Source organism: Podarcis tiliguerta (genome assembly GCF_965153285.1).
Source record: "Podarcis tiliguerta genome assembly, chromosome: 1".
Classification (NCBI taxonomy): domain Eukaryota; kingdom Metazoa; phylum Chordata; class Lepidosauria; order Squamata; family Lacertidae; genus Podarcis; species Podarcis tiliguerta.
This window is the reverse complement of record NC_139534.1, coordinates 5,801,002-5,820,416: the sequence shown is the minus strand read 5'-3', so window position 1 is coordinate 5,820,416 and position 19,415 is coordinate 5,801,002. Positions and strand designations below refer to the sequence as shown.

General features: G+C 39.8%; 2 protein-coding genes across 12 annotated transcripts in view; one reads left to right on the top strand and one right to left on the bottom strand.

Annotated features, from left to right (window-relative positions):
* AGAP1 (ArfGAP with GTPase domain, ankyrin repeat and PH domain 1) overlaps positions 1 to 19,415 on the top strand; it is a 319,294-nt gene that overhangs the window by 195,731 nt on the left and 104,148 nt on the right. For all 7 annotated transcript variants that reach the window (XR_014502416.1, XR_014502417.1, XM_083400967.1 and 4 more), the window contains one exon: positions 10,284 to 10,445. Coding sequence is in view for 5 of the 7 variants with exons in the window: in XM_083400967.1 (XP_083257093.1) it covers positions 10,284 to 10,445 (162 nt within the window). In the remaining 2 variants the exon portion in view is untranslated. The remainder of the gene's footprint in view (positions 1 to 10,283; positions 10,446 to 19,415) is intronic.
* TRPM8 (transient receptor potential cation channel subfamily M member 8) overlaps positions 1 to 19,415 on the bottom strand; it is a 298,169-nt gene that overhangs the window by 275,228 nt on the left and 3,526 nt on the right. The gene's annotated exons all lie outside the window — the stretch shown is intronic.

Sequence of the window (19,415 nt, the reverse complement as noted above, 5' to 3'; positions counted from 1 at the left end):
TTTAAAGTCAGGGCTGTTTAAAACACAAATGTTAAAACATTAACGCTGAAATTAAATTATAACCTAAGTGTGCTAAGGTTTGGAATGGTGTAGTAAGTACTATGTGTGTTTGAAGTCACTTGCGTGTCTAGGGCTGAATGGTATGACCCCCAGAGCAGTCGCCAGTGAAGTGTCCTGATCATTTGGGTAGCCAAATGTAGGGGCCAGTAATACCCTCCCTCCCTAGCCTGCTCACTTTTGTTCATGATCGTCTGGTTTGTGTGTCTCATGTCTTGGTGTGCCTTGTAGCTAAGATTAGTGATTCATCCTGTTCCACTGAAGTTATTATGTTGGGCTCTGGTGGTTATATTTTGCAATAGCAACCGTTTGAATGTTAAAACCTTTTCAAGAAAACCAAGCATTTTCATCCACACACCCCCTTCCCTCTAGTGATTTTTCAAATACTAAAGCCATCAGGAGAGTTGAAAGAGCTGATTTAGCCCCCAAAAGGAGGGGAGAATTCGCATACCTATTCTCAGTATTGAACTGCCATTGACATCTAAAGTCCCCACCATGCTGTTTTCCTCCACACTCCAGCAATCAGGACATCCAGCAAACCCATAAAAATCCAAACTAATAGCATGAATATTCAGTGACCTAGAATACTAATTATTGTCATGAATATTAATGTGATCGGACTTGCTTTTTCCTCTTCTGTTTCTCTCTCTCTCTTTTTTTCCACTCAGCCAGCTCTAAAGATGGGCTATAATGAGAGCATTTAAGAGAGAGAGCGCTCTCCGCCGTGACAGGGACTGGGGTAATAAGGAGAGCTTGATTAACGTGGTGCACTTGGGGGAGAGATGAGAGGCTTCACGTGGTCCTGTTGTGGGGGAGGCAATGAGGCACCGGCGGCTGTGTTGCTGCTCCCTCAGATTAATGAGGCCTAAGAGTGCATTAGGAACAGTGACAAAGGTTTGATCTAATGGGTTCAGTCATTTTTCCTTTGAGTGACAGACGCACAGAAGTAATTGGCTGTGCAGAATGGCAGCTCATTGGCAGTACTTAAGGATACATTATCCCCGTTGTGTGGCCCGCAGAGGCTGTTTATCAAAACTGCTCACACTGCAGACATGCATTTACTAGGCTGCTGTTAGATGTAATAGCTTTAAAATATAATAATAATAGTAATAAATAAATAATAATAATAATATAGGATCAAAATCTTTGTGTGTCTCTTTCTGAAAGTTTCTCTTCCTTTCAGTTTTAAAGAGACTCAATAGTTTAATGACAATGGTTTGCTCTAATTTGTAGGTTATTGCCCCTTTATAGCTTGGCATTGTTCATATACAGTACTCATAAATTTTCTGTAACATGTTGCTTATTTTTTAAGTGTCTATACAAAACAAAAAATTCCTTTTATAAAGGATTTTGGAGGGAATTGCCCATTTTTTGAGAACTCTAATGATTTCTATTCTAAAACATTAATGGATATTTCATATTTTCATGACTTGTTCATAAGGCAGTTAGAAAAAATGCAAGAGCTATAGATTTGTTCCAAGTTTAACATTTATTTCAACAGTGAATACACTTATTTTAATTTTTTATTTTTTTTTTGCAGAATTAGGGCAAAATATTTTCCACAAATTTGTGACATTGAAACCATGCTGGTAGTAAGCTTAGAAGTCAATACCACTTTTATATTTAATTGCCAGATTCCTATTGAGTGCCATGATGCTTAATTTATTCATGTATGTTTTGATGGTGCTGTACTTGGCATTGCTGTTTTTGTACAATTAGCAAGTTCTGTTAAAATGGTTTTATTTGAATAATTTTTATTACAGACTTGCTGGCATTTTTACCTCGAAAGGAAAGATTTTCAGGGTGGTAGTGTTTGATACTGTTATCCTGTTGGGTGAAAATATTTCAGAACTCTGACATTCTCCTTTCTTTGATTTTGATCTGATTAGTTGGGTTATATGACAATGAGGTGAGGCAGTCTTGGTGCGAGGCGGAAACACATTGGGCAGAGTGTTTAAAGGTGATGTATTCTCAGATGCATTACCTTGCACATCATCAGCCAGGACATCCATATTTAGTCTATCTACATTTAATAGGCTTTGTCAGTCACTTAAATTTAAGATAACGCTAGCTAGCCCTATTGCTGCTAAAAATATTTAGCAAGACTATATTTGTCTCATTAACTTACTCTGAGTGAGTTCTGCTGGATTCGGCTTTAATTAGGCACATGTAGTAAAGTGTCTGTCTTAACTCCAAGACAGGTCATACTTTGCTGAGGGAAAAGTAGCAAGTATCTCATGTTACCTTAGAAACATTTTTGATGCGTTCTTGAAAGCATGACACATGATTCCTGAGGAGACGCCACTCATAATCTGCTACGGAATTATCATGCCAGCATTACATTGAGAGGTTTTGAAGAAGACCCAAAGAAAATAAAGATTGCTAAATGACATTCCTTTTTCTCTGAAGGCTTGTAAAAAGAGCAATTGAGAATTGTGTATAGATCTCAAAGCCTAGGATAAAGGAAAATGCTTGAGCATCTTATATTTAGCTGCTAAATCCATTTTCTCATCTTTATTTTGTATCACATCTTTCATTATGAGCACAGGTGAACTGAATATTTGATAACAGCTGAAACCTGCCACCAAATGTTGCAGTGTATCACCACCCTGTAAGAGGAGTGCTCCTGCTTAGGTCTCTGTGCAAATCTCACAGCAGGTATCTCTCCCCCCGACCCCCGCGCCAGCTACTTACTATGAGTTGTTGCGGGCTTTAGCAGGTCAAATTTCTCTTCTTTCCTACCTCCGCTTGCCTTTTTAATCTCTCTGTTAACACCTTAGCATGCTGTACATTCTGGAAGCTCACTAGTCCTGGTCAAGACGCATAAGGGTTTAAAACTTTCCCCCCTTTTAATTTACAAATATGTGTACCTAGAGAAGCCCAGCATTATTTCCTTATAAACTAGTTTATGTGGGGTCATGTTACACCTTTACCCCAGTCTATTATGGACACATAAACTTTTTAATTCTTTACTCCTATTCAGACTTTGCACATCAGCAGCAGGAAAGGAGAGAGAGCTGTGTGTTAGCATACCAATGATATTTTGGTTTAGTTCTCTCAACAACCTTTTGCAGGAGTTAAACAGTATGTTATGCCTCGTGCTTTAAGATGGAACCTTGCACATCCTTGTGGTACAAATGCTATAGGACAAAAAAGCAGGCCGCAGTTCTCATCCTAGACAATCCAGAAGCAGACTGTTCTTGATGGTGCTGGGAAACAAAGAGGTGTGCCCTCACCCTGCCCTCTCCTCGCACAGGTGATTCCTAAATGGGAGTTGGAAACTAAATTGAAATGGGTGCAACCACATCTGCACACCTTGCCAAAACAAAAAAATGTGTCATTGTCTGACCAGTAAATAATTTTTTAGGATATAATGTGTTGTCCCATCTCCCCTGCCCCCTGAATGCACCGTGTTAAAATTTTGCTCCCAATGTGGTTTCTCAACTAAACCACTGAGCCTCTTGGGCTTGCCGATCTGGAGGTCGGTGGTTTGAATCCGTGTGACGGAGTGAGCTCCCATTGCTCTGTTTCAGCTTCTGCCAACCTAGCAGCTTGAAAGCATGCCAGTGCAAGTAGATAAATAGGTACTGCTGTGGTGGGGAGCTAAATAGCGTTTTCATGCATTCTGGCACTCATCACAGTGTCCCGTTGCGCCACATGCTGGCCACATGACCCGGAAAACTGTCTGTGGACAAATGCTGGCTCCCTCGGCCTGAAGCGAGATGAGCACTGCACCCCACAGTCGCCTTTGACTGGACTTAACTGTCCAGGGGTCATTTACCTTTACCTTATATTTGAGATACCTGACAGACAACAGACTCTGAGAACTCAGCATTATTATTGTATGGGGCATAGAGGAAGCAGTCTCTCTAATACTTGGAATAGCATTGCTGCACAGATTCAAGTATTGGTTTTGTCACCAGCCTGTTGTAGACACTTCTATGAGCTGTAGCCTATGATTGGACCATATCCATTCAGTCTCTCTCCACTTGTGCTTAGGTTGTCGCCCAATGTATTGCTTGTACTGCATAACTTTCTCTAAATCAGCACAATATAGGGTTACCCACTGTCTCGAACTACTTTAACTGTTTCAGTAGACCCTTTTGCTCTATTTTTAAGACAATCATGCTGCTAAACTTGGTGAAAGATGGGCTGATGGAACAAGAAAGACTTAAGAACAAGCTTCCTGCAATTTTCCTTCATATTCACTTGTGTGGATGAAGAGAAGGCAAACTGTTCTCCAGGCAGCATCTGAGTCCTGGCTTGTTTTGAAATCATTCCTGGTTTGCACGTAACAGGAAGAAGCTATGGCTAACACCAGCTTCCTGTTTGTTTTCCTGCTTGTACCAAAGAAGGAATAAAGCAGGACCCAAGGGACTACTGTATATTCTGGCATGTCAAGGCAGGATTTGTTTGTGCAAACATGGCCAGTACAGTGGTACCTCAGGTTAAGTACTTAATTCGTTCCAGAGGTCCATACTTACCGTATTTTTCGCCCTATAGGATGCACTTTCCCCCCTCCAAAAATGAAGGGGAAATGTGTGTGCGTCCTATGGGGCGAATACAGGCTTTTGCTGAAGTCTGGTGAGCGATAGGGGTCGGTGCGCACCGACCCCTCTCCCTCTCCAGGCTTCAGAAAGCTCTGCGCAGCCCTAGGGAGCCTGGCGCGAAGCCACGCCGGGCTCCCGAAGGTTGCACAGAGCTGCCTGTGCTCCCGGGCTCTGCGCAACCCTCCGCAGCCCGGCGCGAAGCCACGCCAAGCTCCCGAAGGTTGCGCAAGCTCCCAGAGCGATGCCGAAGCTGTGCGCAGCTTCGGCATTGCTCTGGGACCCGTTCTGGGGTCGGGGGAAGTTCAGGCTTCCCCCGCCCCAGCCCCGCGCCTAGGTGGGGGGGGGGTAATTTTTTCCCCTTTATTCCCCCCCCCAAAAAAATCTAGGTGCGTCCTATGGGCCGGCACGTCCTATAGGGCGAAAAATATGGTAACCTGAAACTGTTCTTAACCTGAAGCACCACTTTAGCTAATGGGGCCTCCCGCTGCTGCTGCGCTGCCAGAGCACGATTTCTGTTCTCATCCTGAAGCAAAGTTCTTAACCTGAAGCACTATTTCTGGATTAGTGGAGTCTGTAACCTGAAGCGTATGTAACCTGAGGTACCCACTGTATTGCTAAAATGTCAAACCATGTTTTCTTCAGTTAATGAAATATGGGAACCTGCTGTCCTGCATGCAAAATCATTTGTCCATCTTAATGATTACTCTGGCTTCCTAAATTCAGATATATACTCTATTTGTGTTTTCTGCTTAGATTTTTATGTTCTGTTTTATCTTATGCCGTTATGTTCCTTAACTTTTATATTTCATTTTATATACAAATTCTTCCTCTTCAGGAGTCCCCCCCCCCCTTTATAGAGGCTAAGATTTGCAATTGCTTCTGGAGCACCCTAGATATCTGGAGCCACTCTGTGTTTTTCCTTTATTAAAGGAATTGTGAATCTATATTGAATATTAAAGACTCTCTAAAGAAAAGGAAAAAAACTCCTGAAGAATAATAATTTAGAATTTCACTCTGTGGAGTTGAAACCCAGAGCTAGTCTGTACATTTTTAAAGATTGTGGGGTCCTAGCAGACCACAAGCTTAACATGAGTCATCAGTGTGATGCAACAGCAAAAAAAAGTTAATGCTATTCTAGGTTGCATCAACAGAGGTATAGTGTCCAGATCAAGGGAAGTCATAGTCCCACTCTATTCTGCCTTGGTCAGACCACACCACACCTGGAGTACTGTGTGCAGTTCTGGGCACCACAATTTAAGGAGGATGTTGACAAACTGGAGTGTGTGCAGAGGAGGGCAGCCAAGAGGATCAAGGGTCTAGAAACCAAGCCTTATGAGGAACGATTGAAGGAGCTGGGTATATTTAGCCTGGAAAAGAGAAAACCGAGAGGAGATATGCTAGCCGTCTTCAAATATCTAATGGGATGTTACATGGAAGATGGAGCAAGCTTGTTGTCTCCTGCTCCAGAGGCTAGGATCCAAACCAATGGCTTCATGCTACAAGAAAGGAGATTCTGACTCAACATCTTCCTGATGGTGAATCTGTTTGATAGTGGAACGGGCTCCCTTGGGAAGTGGCGGTCCCTCCTTCCTTGGAGCAGAGGGTGGACGACCATCTGTCATGCATGCGTTAGTTGAGAATTCTGCTTTGCTGGGGGTTGAACTAGATGACGCTTGGAATCCCTTCCAGCTCTACAAATCTATGAAAGCTTATTGGCCAGCTGTCAAGTGGCAGGACCACCCAGAAAAATAAATTGCTAATAAAACATATTAGAAAGGACTTGCAAGGGTGGTTATGGGTGGGTGTATCCCTATGTTAACTGGAGAATTAGCCTACATAAATAACACCAAAAACTTCTGAATAGGATACAAGTCTTGAATATTAGTAAAGGTAAAGGGACCCCTGACCATTCGTCGTGTCTGACTCTGGGGTTGCGGCGCTCATCTTGCTTTATTGACCAAGGGAGCCGGCGTACAGCTTACGGGTCATGTGGCCAGCATGACAAAGCCGCTTCTGGCGAACCAGAGCAGTGCATGAAAACGCTGTTTATCTTCCCTCCGGAGCGGTACTTTCCATATATTCCTTCCCATATATTGAATAAGTAGTAACACTGACCCAAAAATATATCTAGCAATGTACCTCCAAAATATGCACTAGGACGTTAAGAGGGGGCAGGTCCCATTGATTTAAATGGGAGGAATTTAGTTACGTGCACTTCTGTTGATTTGAATGAGACTCAATCTTCCTTAATTTGGGCCAGATTGTGCTCATTTTGTTTTGCTCTAAGTCACGCAACTAAGTCATGCAACTAGCTTCTGGCCCTCCAGGTACTGTGGGACTACAGCTCCATCGTCCCTGCAAGGACAGATGCGAGATAGAACCCAGCAAACTGTAGAGACAGCCATAGGTTAGGCAACCCTGTTCTGGACAAAACTATACATTGCATACAGTTGTGTGTCCTTGTCCTTTTATGTGTGGTTGTTTTAAAAGAAAAACAGCCATGGAAGGCTGCAGTCTTGATTGGAGCATTAATTATTGGCAGAGGCTGCTTCGCCATTCCCTCTCAGGTCATTTTGCTGCTTAAAATCTCCCTCTTCTCTCTCCCCACAGGGGAAGGCATATCTGCCCCCCTCCAGTCCCCCCCCCCACCCTGCTTCAATACATTTGCAAGCAGAATGAGACTCTGCTGCTCCAGTGTAATCTGTAGTTCAGCTGTGAGGGCTGCATACTACAAAGGAAAGATCAGAAAAACTACGGTAGGTTTTGTAAACTGCCCTAAAACCATTGCTGAATGGTTGTATAAACAAAGTACAGTGGTACGTTGGTTCTTGGACTTAATCCGTTCCGGAAGTCTGTTTGACTTCTGAAATGTTCAAAAACCAAGGCATGGCTTCCAATTGGCGCAGGGCAGGCGTCCTAGAAACAATAGCTGACAACCAGATTGGACATTCGGCTTCCAAAAAGCGTTCAAAAACCGGAACACTTACTTCCAAGTCTTGGAGTTCAGGAGCCGAAATGTTCGAGTACCAAGGCATTCGAGAACCAAGGTTCCACTGTAATTTACACCATCTGTTGTTTGCCCTTTCTTAATTAATAAAATATAAATTCTGTTCCTAATATGTATCTTATACATGATAATTTATTTGCTGTCAAAAATATGGTGTTTGTACTCTTTATACCAGGAATTAAGTTATCTTGGATTGTAATGTTGATGTCAGTCATTGTTTCTTACCATTGTAGAATAATGTTTTGGATAATTTTTCCCCATAGTAAAATATTTTAGAATATCAGTTGAGTATTTTAAATGTAATAAAGGTTCCTATAACTGAAGGGTTTTTTCCTTTGTAATGTTACAGAAGATGAAAAACATTGTTCTTCAATAGAAAACCAGCATCATCCTTGCTCATTTGAGCCCATTTTTGGCAACATACTGGTAGTCATTCATATATAAATGCAATAGTCACTTTGAAATGCAAATAGTTAAAGAAAAATAGCATATGTTAGAGGTAAGTACATTTTCAAATCAGCTCCTACATTTTACAGATGCGAATACAGCTAAAATTATTCTTTGGAAAGAATCTGGAGCTTTTGACACACTGAAGCTTGAACTAATCAAGGTTTCTCAGTAAGCATATACACATATCCATATCAAGGAACCAGTGCTGAGAATACATGGATTAGCATAGTAATTTAACTGCCCCCTGCTAATCAACTAAAGCAGCCAGATGATGCGTATATGATACATTTGTAGAGGCAGTCTTTCAGAACTCTGAATAAACCAGGTAGTTGACCATGTATTTTATGTTAATTCTAATAAACTGAAAGTGAGGCAGATGCTGAAGTGCTGCTAGCCCTTGCATGTAAGATTTTGACGTTAAAGCTTTACAAGAACCTCTTCACAATAAGATCTCTCTCATGAGATGCAGAATCCTAATAAGTGACTGAATTCATGCTCTGGCTGGCCAATCTGTTATGTTCTTGGACATTTTTCAGTATCGTCTTTGCATGAGTATTGCATAAATATGTTAAATATGGTCATGTTAAAAAATCCTTATTGAAGTTGAGAGTGGGACCTTGCTTCCTGGAGGACTACTTTGCAAGAGCTTTGTGATGAATATGTGATAGAAGCAGCAGTTACCATTAACACATTACAGTGCTGTGATTATAATAGCATAGCTGGTATTTTTGATTGAGTCAAAATGTTTAAAATATAAATTTGGGAGCTTTACATAGTAGTAACAGGAATAAGGTTTGTCCTATGCAGGGCAAGCCATATTGGGAATTCTGTAATTTTAATGTGAGACGTTAACTCTGTGTGTGTGTGTGTGTGTGAGAGAGAGAGAGAGAGAGAGAGAGAGAGGTGAGTGGTCTGAGTTCAATAGAGTCCCTTCTTTTTTCATCTGCTCCCTTGCAAGCTGCCATAGCCACTGTTAATTTAGCTTTACCCTTCTTTTTCTCTACCAACATACAGAAATCGCAAGATTATATAGGCTTGGTTCACATCTCGTGCTAAGGCATAACTTGGCTTAGCAGCCCCCTCTCTGTTCCCTTTTGCTGCCTCATTGAGCTAAGCATGTTTAGCTTTAGCTTTGCAGTTGTCTGAATATGGGCTCGTGGTTAAAAACTCTCCAGACTAATCTCGAACTAGTAGCTTGATTGTAGCTCATGGAAATAGCTTGACCGCGAGCGTTGGTTCAGCCAACCCAGCTATGCAGCATGGCAGCAAAAAGGGCTGGGGAGGAGCAAAGACTCTGTGAGCCATTCTCTGGAAACCTCCATGTTCATTCTAAGCTATCGTTTGACTTAGTGGAACATGGGAACCAGGCCATGTCCCACTTCCATTCAGTTTATTTTATTTTATTTCTATACTGCTTAATATTATAAAAATATCTCTAAGCGGTTTACAGGAAACCAAAACAACAACGGACAGCAAAAATGCAGTTACATATTAAAATGTTATATTAATTCAGAATTACTAATATATTGTCTTCCCTTGAAGGTTTCCTCTGCATCCAACCAGTCCATGACACATATATAAATCAATATCAATTCATTATCCTTCTGACATTCCCTCTCACCCAAGGTTCAAACAAACTCTCAGCTCACCCACAAAAGTGTCACAATGAGAAGAGTTGTTCACTGTTATCACTAATCACTGGTGTACCACTGCTGTTCTCCTGTCTTCAAAATTTCTTACAACAACCCAATCTTTGATGAAGACAAAGATGAGTAAATTGCCTAATTCTAACTCTCTGCAGTAGCATGACTTGGATAACTCCATCTAATAAAATAATGATTTCAAACATTTCAAGTGAATTATACAATCACTTAGCATGCATTTAAAAACAACTTTGAGACTGACATTTGAGGCTTCCAGTTTTATCATTATGCCTTCTCTCATAAACTCTGTTTGGTTTGGAGTTTTCATCATAGCCAAATACAGGTTCATACTTTTAATTCCCAACTTGATTTAAAACAAAGGGAATATACAGAGAGATTTTACTAGCGGGGCCGTGTGTGACTCTCTCTGTATGGGAGACTTTGGAAGATAGCTAATAATGACAACATCAATCAGCATTATGCCAAAGATTATTGTTTCTTTGTTCCCACTCTCTGTTATCCTGAATGTAAAATTTGTTTTTCACTTTCAGTAACTTTCAATCCTTTTGTTTCTAGGAAATGTGACTACTAGTACTTCTGTGTCTCAGATGGCAAGCGGCATCAGTCTGGTTTCCTTCAACAGTCGCCCTGATGGGATGCATCAGCGTTCCTATTCAGTCTCCAGTGCCGACCAGTGGAGTGAGGTGGCAGTTGCTGCAAACTCAGCCATTAGTAGTGGTAAGACAGTGGGAGAATTTTTTATTTTAACAGTTTTATATAGATTCATAAAATGCTCTCCACAGAGAGATAAGTGTCATGGTAAAGCACCTTATTCAAAATGAGTTTGATGACACGGATCTTTGCACCAGCAGTGCAAGCTTTGGCCCATGGCCTCATTAGACTTGCCAAGTCTCTTTGTCATTCCCAAACCAAACCCATCTTCTATCACAACAGGCATGGGACAAAGTAAAACCATGAAGCCAAACCAACAAGGATGCTGGTCGATTTCAGCGCTTTTTGAATTGCTGTTGGAAATGGAGCACACTTAGAGCACACTTCCAATTTTTCCTTTGCAGCCACAGCTTGAATTCGGCCTGTGGCTCCAGCTGCAAAGGAAGAATTTTCCTGAGCCACAGCTGCAAATAGTCTTCCTTTTCAGCCAGAACTTGAATTATAGCTGGGGCTGCAAAGGAAGAAAGGTGCGCTTGAATCTTCCTTTGCATGGTACGGGGTCAAAGTTTAATCACCTGATGTTGTGTGATGTCAGGGTGATTGACAGATGACTGGCCCCTGTAGCCAGATTAAGTTTTTCCCCACTCCTGCTTTACACTCTATTAGTCTACGGAAACACAGCCAATTTACACACTTCTCTGCCCTATGGAAGAGGGGTGGGATTTTTCTTTAAAGGTGCCATGCACATATTGCCAGGAGAGTTGTACCACAGGGCCTATTTCTGCACATTAGTGGGTTAGGAGAGCTGGGGGGGGGGGGGAATCACATCTGGCAACCAAGGCAACCTTTGAGTTCAGATAGTACATAGGTAGACAAGTCTAAAAAGCCTGGGACACAAATTTGCACGGCTCTAGTGGCTATGGGGGCTCATTTACCAGAAGTAATGTATTTAATGTTAACGCTGGAAGTGAATGCAGTCGAACCTCGGAAGTTGAACAGCTTAGTTCTCGAACGTTTTAGCTCCCGAACATCGCAAACCAGGATGTGACTGTTCCACTTTGCAAACTATTTTTGGAAGCCGAACATCCGACAGGGTTTCCAATTGGCTGCAGAAGCCGTGCTTTGGTTTTCAAACATTTTGAAAGTCAGACAGACTTCCGGAATGGATTCCATTGAACGTCCAAGGTATGACAGTACAGTGGTACCTCGGGTTAAGAACTTAATTTGTTCTGGAGGTCCATTCTTAACCTGAAACTGTTCTTAACCTGAGGTACCACTTTAGCTAATGGGGCCTCCTGCTGCTGCTGCACCGCCACCGCACAATTTCTGTTCTCATCCTGAAGCAAAGTTCTTAACCCGAGGTACTATTTCTGGGTTAGCGGAGTCTGTAACCTGAAGCGTATGTAACCCGAGGTACCACTGTACTTGATTCTGACCAAACAAAGCCTCCTATCAAGCCACTAGAGCACCGTGGAAATTTGTATCCTGGGCTTTTTAGACTTGTCTACTCTTGAACTATGGGTGGCGCTGTGGGCTAAACTACAGAGCCTAGGACTTGCCGATCGGTTCGTTTGTGTTCTATTTTGATTACTTTGTGTGGGCATTTGCTTGTTGGCTTTTGGACCTGTTCCTCTGGCAATGATGGCGTGGCGTGGTTCAGAGGAGGGATGGGCTGCTTAAAGGACTAAATGAAGAAACCGGAAACCACAGAAGGAGACTGAATAAAAGAGGTGAAATGAAACAAGAAGGAAAAGAGCCTTTGGAAAAGAGAAAATAGTGGCACCAAGTGGCGGAAAATATAATTGCAACCAATAAAAAACAAAAAAGGAAAAGAAAGGAGGGATAGAGAGAGAGAAAAACAAAGGCTTTAAATGAGACTGAGCAGCAGTAACAAAAGAATAAGAGGAACTAAATGTGAATAGCCTTTGACAGAAGACAACAAGAAAACCAACTAAATGAACTAAGTGGTAATAACGTAAAGGGATAACAATAATAAGATAAATTTGTTACAAGAAAGGTGACAACTGTTTATATTGTATATAATGAATTTATGTAATTTTTGGATAGGAATTTAGAGGGCAATAGAAAAAAGAGATTTAAAAAGTGATGAATTCATAAAATACCAGTAAAAGAGATCAAATCTGTGTGGGAATTGGGGTTTGGGAATATTAAAGTGAATTATATAATTTACTGGGGGACGGAAAAGAATTGATTATATTATAATTAAGCGTCCATAAGTGTAATTTTTTTAGCTCAATTATTAATCCTGTTAATTTGAAATAATTTTGATTAGATTTTTTAATTCCGATAATTTGAAAAAAGATTGGGTGGACTGTGATGAAGGGAAAATAGTTATTAAGACGCATTAAGAGAAATATCTTAATACAAACCTCCATAATTTAAGAATGTTAAAAGGTATTAAGAAGGTGGCAATAAGGAAATAACGAATTGAGGAATACCTTTGAAATTAAGGGACCTAACTCAAAAAGGAAATTTTGAATTAAGAAATACTCAATCCCGCCCCCCTCTTTTCTTCTTTTTAAATCCTAACCCTAACCCCAACCCTCCCCCCCCAAAAAAAGTATAGAAATATCAAAATAATAAAACATTCAAATTGAAAACAGAAGAATAAGGGTAAATATGTCCTCATCAAGAAAACCTTCTTCGCACAATCAACACAGAAGGAGGAACTCTGGATTGGATTCTGAGATGGATTTAAAAGAATTAATTTGGAGTCTGAAAAATGACATAGGAGAATTAAGGACAGAGTTGAGTGAGAAGGTTAAAGGAATCAATGATAAATTAGACAGGATGGAGGGGAAATTGAGGAAAATACAAAATCGATTGCAGAATTGAAAAAACAGGTAAATGATCTAACAGGAAAAATAATGAACTAACAAAATCTATGCACAAACTTCAAAAGAATTTAGAGAGAATAAGAAAGAATGGGAAAGGACTAAAAAGGAAAATGAAGAATTCAAAATAACCAAAGAGGCAACATGGGATGCAATTGCTATTTTACAAATGCAAACTAGAGAAAAAACTCTCAGCCTATGAGGGGTCCCAGAAATCCCAGAGGAAAACATACAAACAACAATTATTAATGAACTGGCCACTTGGTTAGACATGGAAGAAGAGGAAATAAAAAATACCGAGAATGTATTTAGAGTAAATTCAAAAAAAGCTAAGGTAAATAAATGGCTAGGAGATTGTTTAATTACGTTCACTTCGAGCAAACTAAAAAATCAAATTCTACAAATAAGAGGCCAAAAAAAAAAAATAATCGATGGAAATGAAACTATAATCTTAAAAGAAATCCTGCCCCGTCTATTAAAAAAAAGAGATAAATTCCAGTTTCTAACCAAAGCGCTCAAAGCGAAATCTATATTCTTTAAGTGGGATTTCCGGAAGGAATTTCCTTCAGTGTTAAAGGGAAAAGGAGAAAAATAGAAACAATTGAGGATGCCAATATTTTCTGGAGGAAATATTGGAAGGAGTTGGGAGGAGAAAGACAAAGAACAGATGGTGACTCCAGCCCCAAATCTGTGGTTCCAGAGCAAAACTCTGAAAGTGAATAAAAGCTCAAAAAAACTTGCTGCACACAAAAAAATTCTTATTGTAATCACTTTGTTTTAACGAATAAAATATGAATCTAACATTACTATCATGGAATGTAAATGGATTAAATGAAAAGAAAAAGAGACATAAGATAGAACATATATTGATGAAAAAAGACTTGATATCATATGTTTATGAGAAACACGTAAATAAAAATCATAGAAAAACCTTGATAAATCCAAAGTTATGATCCGCATTTATCTCCTCAGATCAAGTTAAAAAAAGAGGAATAGTAATTTATGTTAAACCAAGCCTTGAACTAGAACTAGAATTGTTATGCAAAGACTCTAATGGAAGAATAACAATAATTAGAATTAAAAACCAAGGGGAAGTAATTATCCTAGTTGGAATATATCCCAATGAAAAGAAAGCAGAATTATTCAAAGACTTAGAAAAAAGGTTGCTGGAATACACAGAAGAAAAAATGATCCTCATGGGAGATTTAAATGGGGTAACAAAGCCTGAGGTGGACACCAGGAAAGAGAGGAGGGAAAGAAGGAAAACTGCCATGCAGGTTTTTTTTTAATTGGTAGAAAATATGGACATAAAAGACGCATGGAGATTTAAACATCTAACAGAAAGGGATTATACTTATTTTTCAGAACCAAACAAATCCGCCAGTAGAATAGTTGCTGTTTGGCTATCTAAAGAGCTACTTGGGAGAATAGATAAGACACAGATTCTACCAAATACTATATCGGACCACAAACCAGTATTTCTAAGTTTAAAAGGAATTGGGAAAACTGGAAGAAAAAGATGGAGACTAAATGAATCCTTATTAAACGATGGAAATAAAATACAAGGAGCAAAAAAAAAAAAAAAGATAGAGGAATTTTTTGAATTCAATTGGGATAAAGGTATAGACAGAACTGTGGTCTGGGACACAGGTAAGGTAGTGATCAGGGGCTACTTTATTCAGCAAAACTCTATTTCTAGGAAGAAAAGAGAAGGAAAAAAGGTAAAAGAATTAAAAAGGTAGAAGAATTAAATAAGAAAGAAGAACAACTTAACAAGGACCCAAAGAATGAAAAGGTAAAACAAGAAATTAAAGGTAAAGGTACCCCTGCCCGTACGGGCCAGTCTTGACAGACTCTAGGGTTGTGCGCCCATCTCACTCAAAGAGGCTGGGGGCCAGCGCTGTCCGAAGACACTTCCGGGTCACGTGGCCAGCGTGACATTGCTGCTCTGGCGAGTCAGAGCCGCACACGGAAACGCCGTTTACCTTCCCGCTAGTAAGCAGTCCCTGTTTATCTACTTGCACCCGAGTGTGCTTTCAAACTGCTAGGTTGGCAGGCGCTGGGACCGAACAACGGGAGCGCACCCCACCGCGGGGATTCGAACCGCTGACCTTTCGATCGGCAAGCCCTAGGCGCTGAGGCTTTAGCCCACAGCGCCACCCACGTCCCTAAATCTAATCTAATCTAAAACAAGAAATTAGATTATTACAATCAGATTACACAACTATGATAGAACAAGAAATGGAATGGAATTTAAGAACTTGGAAACAATGCAATTTTGAATTTGCCAATAAACCAAGCAAGCTCCTAGCTTGGCAGTTGAAAAAAAGGCGGAACAAAAAATTAATCAACAGATTGAAGATAGAAGTATTAGAAGACCACAGATGATAATTCAGAGCTTTGTGAAATATTATGAAAATTTATATAAGAGATACAGAACATAGATGAGATAGAGCAGTATTTAATACAACACGAAATTCCAAATACCACAGAAGTAAAAATAAAGAAGAACTCGCAAAGATGTATAAAAAACAGACCACCAATTTGCTTGAGGTGTAAAGATGGTATAGGGTCATATATGCACATGTGGTGGGAATGCACAGCCATTAAAGAATTTTGGAATAACATCTACAATGAATTTTTTTATTATTATTTTATTTAATAAAATATGTAAGTTTTCATTTAAGAAAAAAACCTGAAACCTTCCTCCTGGGAATTATGTCACCAGAAATCAAAAAAGAAATTAGATCACTTTTTATGTACACAACAGTAGCAGCCAGGATCTTAATTGCAAGAAACTGGAAAAGTGACAAAACAACTACAATAAATGAGTGGCAGGTCCAAATGATAGAATATTTACAGATGGCCATGAAGACAGGGAGAATTAGAGGTTATCCAAAACAGAAAGTACAGAAAGAATGGAAAATCTTTAAAGAGTATCTGGAAAAACATTACAATAACAAATATCTCCTGGCAGAAATAGAATGATCCTTGTAAAACAACAAATATAATGTCTTTTGATAACTGACAAAAACAAAGAAAGCAATACAATAATTTGGAACTGTGTGTGAAAAAATAGTAGAAATAATAACACAATGAGTCTAATCGGAAGTCAAATGTGTTTGTTTTGTTTTGTTTTTCTTTTCCTCTACCCCCCCCCCTTCTTCTTCCTCTTCCTTTTTCTTTTTTGTGCCTCCTTTCTTGGTCTTTCTCTCTTTGATCTGTTAAGAAAGAGATAAAGAGATAAAAGTGTAATATGAAAAATTCAGTAAGTTAAAAGTGATGTGTAATTTTTCAATTACTATTTATATAATTAAAATTGGTTAATTTAATGAATTGATGTAGCAATTACTGAGTTTTTTCCTTTCTTATTGTTGAATTCTAAATAAAGTATTATTCTTTTTTAAAAAATGTAAAGTAAGTGCATACAGAGTTGTGGTGTAAACTTCTGTACTTACACCAACATGGATACAGTTGCTAGGTGTTTGGTTAAAAAAGAAAGAAAGAATTTTTAATTTAACATGATTGCTCAGTCCTGTTATGTTTGTTGTTCAATGGGGCCTGTCCTTGATGTATTTGCGCACACAACTGCAAACGTGTTTACTTGATAGTAACTATTTACTGTCTTCTTGTTTGTAATTGTGTTTAGGATTGCATTCTTACTGTTCATCTCTTCCCCTTCTAATATTCTGTCCAAAGGCAATGCCTTAGGCCTGCATGAGCTAGGAACCAGCACATCTCTTAGGTTCTGTTTGCAGTTTTATGCAAGCAAGGGGTCACCCTGATATATAGGTATCTTTCTGAGCAAATGTCAATGTTTGTGAATTACATCCTGGATCTTTCTTGCATAACCAACATATGTTAATGAAACCACCATCTTCTCTGGTGTTCTCTGCAGAGTCTTAGGTTGCAACAGCTGCCCTCTGCTTTATACATGCCCCCTTTCAGAATTTACAGAAGGTATTGTCTCACATGAAACTGAGTTCTAAGATTATCAGCCTATTTGCAGAAGTAACTTGTGTTTGACTTTGTTATACCACCGAAGAAGACCTATGTTTGATTGAAACATGCTATACCTTGATGTTTACCATATATAAACATTCACTTTTTTATTTTCCATGTACCAGTCTATTGGTTTTTAAATTTTGGTGGTTATAAAATTTGATAAATTTCACTTTTCTAGCATTTGGTTTTTGAGCTTGGGCTATATGCATTTTTCTTTGGTTTTTGCTTTCCTTTGAAAACCATCAACGTGGATGTAAATGGATGGGGGGGGGGACAGAACCTCAGCCCAGACAAGGCAGGCAGGAATGCAGTTGGTTAGTGGCCTCTAGATCCAGGGCCCTGGTGATCAGCCTGTTCTGGACAAGGTTGCACTCCCCATCAGTGACAAAGTGTGTAAATTGTAGGCTCCGTATTGCTTTGGGACATGCCAGTGGAATCTGTGGTGCCCAGTGCCCTGGCCATGCTGACTGGGGCTAATGAGAGTTATAGACAAACCCAACTGGAGGGCACCATATTGGTGAAGGCTGGACTATTCAAAGCAATACAGTGGTGCCTCGCAAGACGAAAAGAATCCATTCCGTGAGTCTTTTCGTCTTGCGGTTTTTTCGTCTTGCGAAGCAAGCCCATTAGCGGATTAGCGCTATTAGCGCTATTGGCAGTTTAAGGGCTATTAACGCCTATTAAAGGCTTAAGGGATTAGCGGTTTAGCTGCTAAAATGCTTTTAGCAGCTTAGCGCTTCAGAAAAAGGGCTTTGGGGCGGAAAAAAACCTCAAAAAATTTCGTCAATTTTCGTCTTGCGAAGCAAGCCCATAGGGAAATTCGTCTTGCGAAGCGCCTCTGAAAACGGAAAACCCTTTCATCTTGCGGGTTTTCCGTCTTGCGAGGCATTCGTCTTGCGGGGCACCACTGTACTAAGATCACATTTCTGTAGACACTTTTAGCTTCTAGGATTGTTTCACAGGATGGGAATGTGTTAGGGTCTGACTGGGTGGGAAGGTCATAAGGAGGTAACCAACAGTTCCATCCATGTCATTTTTTAATTGATCTCATGGTTGTGCCCATTTTGTTGACGAAAGAAAGAATCTTTTTAATTTCAGCCTTTTCGCCTATGCTCAATAAAAGGTTTTTATGTGTAAGCTGCAGAAGCTAAGTATCTTTTTCAGTTCAAATGCCAATATGCTGGAGAGCGTGCCTGCCACATGGTTTTATTTTAGGCAAAAAAACATATTGGGATTCATTATTTCTCTACACTTTTTCATATTAAATTGAATTTTGGTAGCTCTGGATAAGTTTTCAAGGTTTTCCTATCAAGATCTTTGGTTCCCTGCAGCTTCCGTCTTTTGAGCAACTGTGAACATCCCCTAATTAGATAAATTACTTTATAGAGAGTAGAGCTACAAAACAGGAGGTGCTGGTTAAATTAAAGGGGGGGTGTAGAAAAATTCATTCTAAGGAATGGAATGCCCCACTGCTTTATGACTATTACAGTTGTAAGGTTTTACATTTAAGTACCCAAGGTTTAAAATTAAATGTCTAATATAATTTGGCACTAGTAACATGAAGTCTGTGACTGTCCTCAGAGAATATCTAGACAGTTTCGTTGCATGATTCAAATTGCTGGGCGCTTCGTAGTGAGAAAATCATGCAACTGGGTCCCCTTTTAGTTCAGTGCCAGGTGCTCCTTAGCATAGCTTAATCCAATAGCACATTAAGCTTTGAGTTCCTTTCTAAAACTGTTTTCGGAACAATACAGCATGAAAAATCCCTTTTCTGTTTACTTCTCTCTTCTCAGTGTTTGACAGAAGTAATCTTAGCAGCGAGAGAATAAAATCTGGAGGTAGTAAATCCCTGTCGAAGAATCTCTTGTGCAGATTCTTTATGGGGCCTCAGTTGATCTACACATCAGACCCTGGTGCAGTTTAAACTGTTTATCACTCTAATGGTGGCAGTGAGACCATGGACATGGGCTTATAAGCCCCGTGCAAGAAAGTGGTTTCTGTAGTCGGTGATGAAGTGACTTGGTGTTATTGATTGATTTGGAACAATTATCTCTGCAATAACTATTGGCTGATAGGTCATGTTGTATCTGATTTGGTGGCATGCACTTCTGTTTTAATCATTTGCTGTGAAGTTTATCTTTAACTTCACACTCCCGTGCAGCAGTAGGGTCACTTG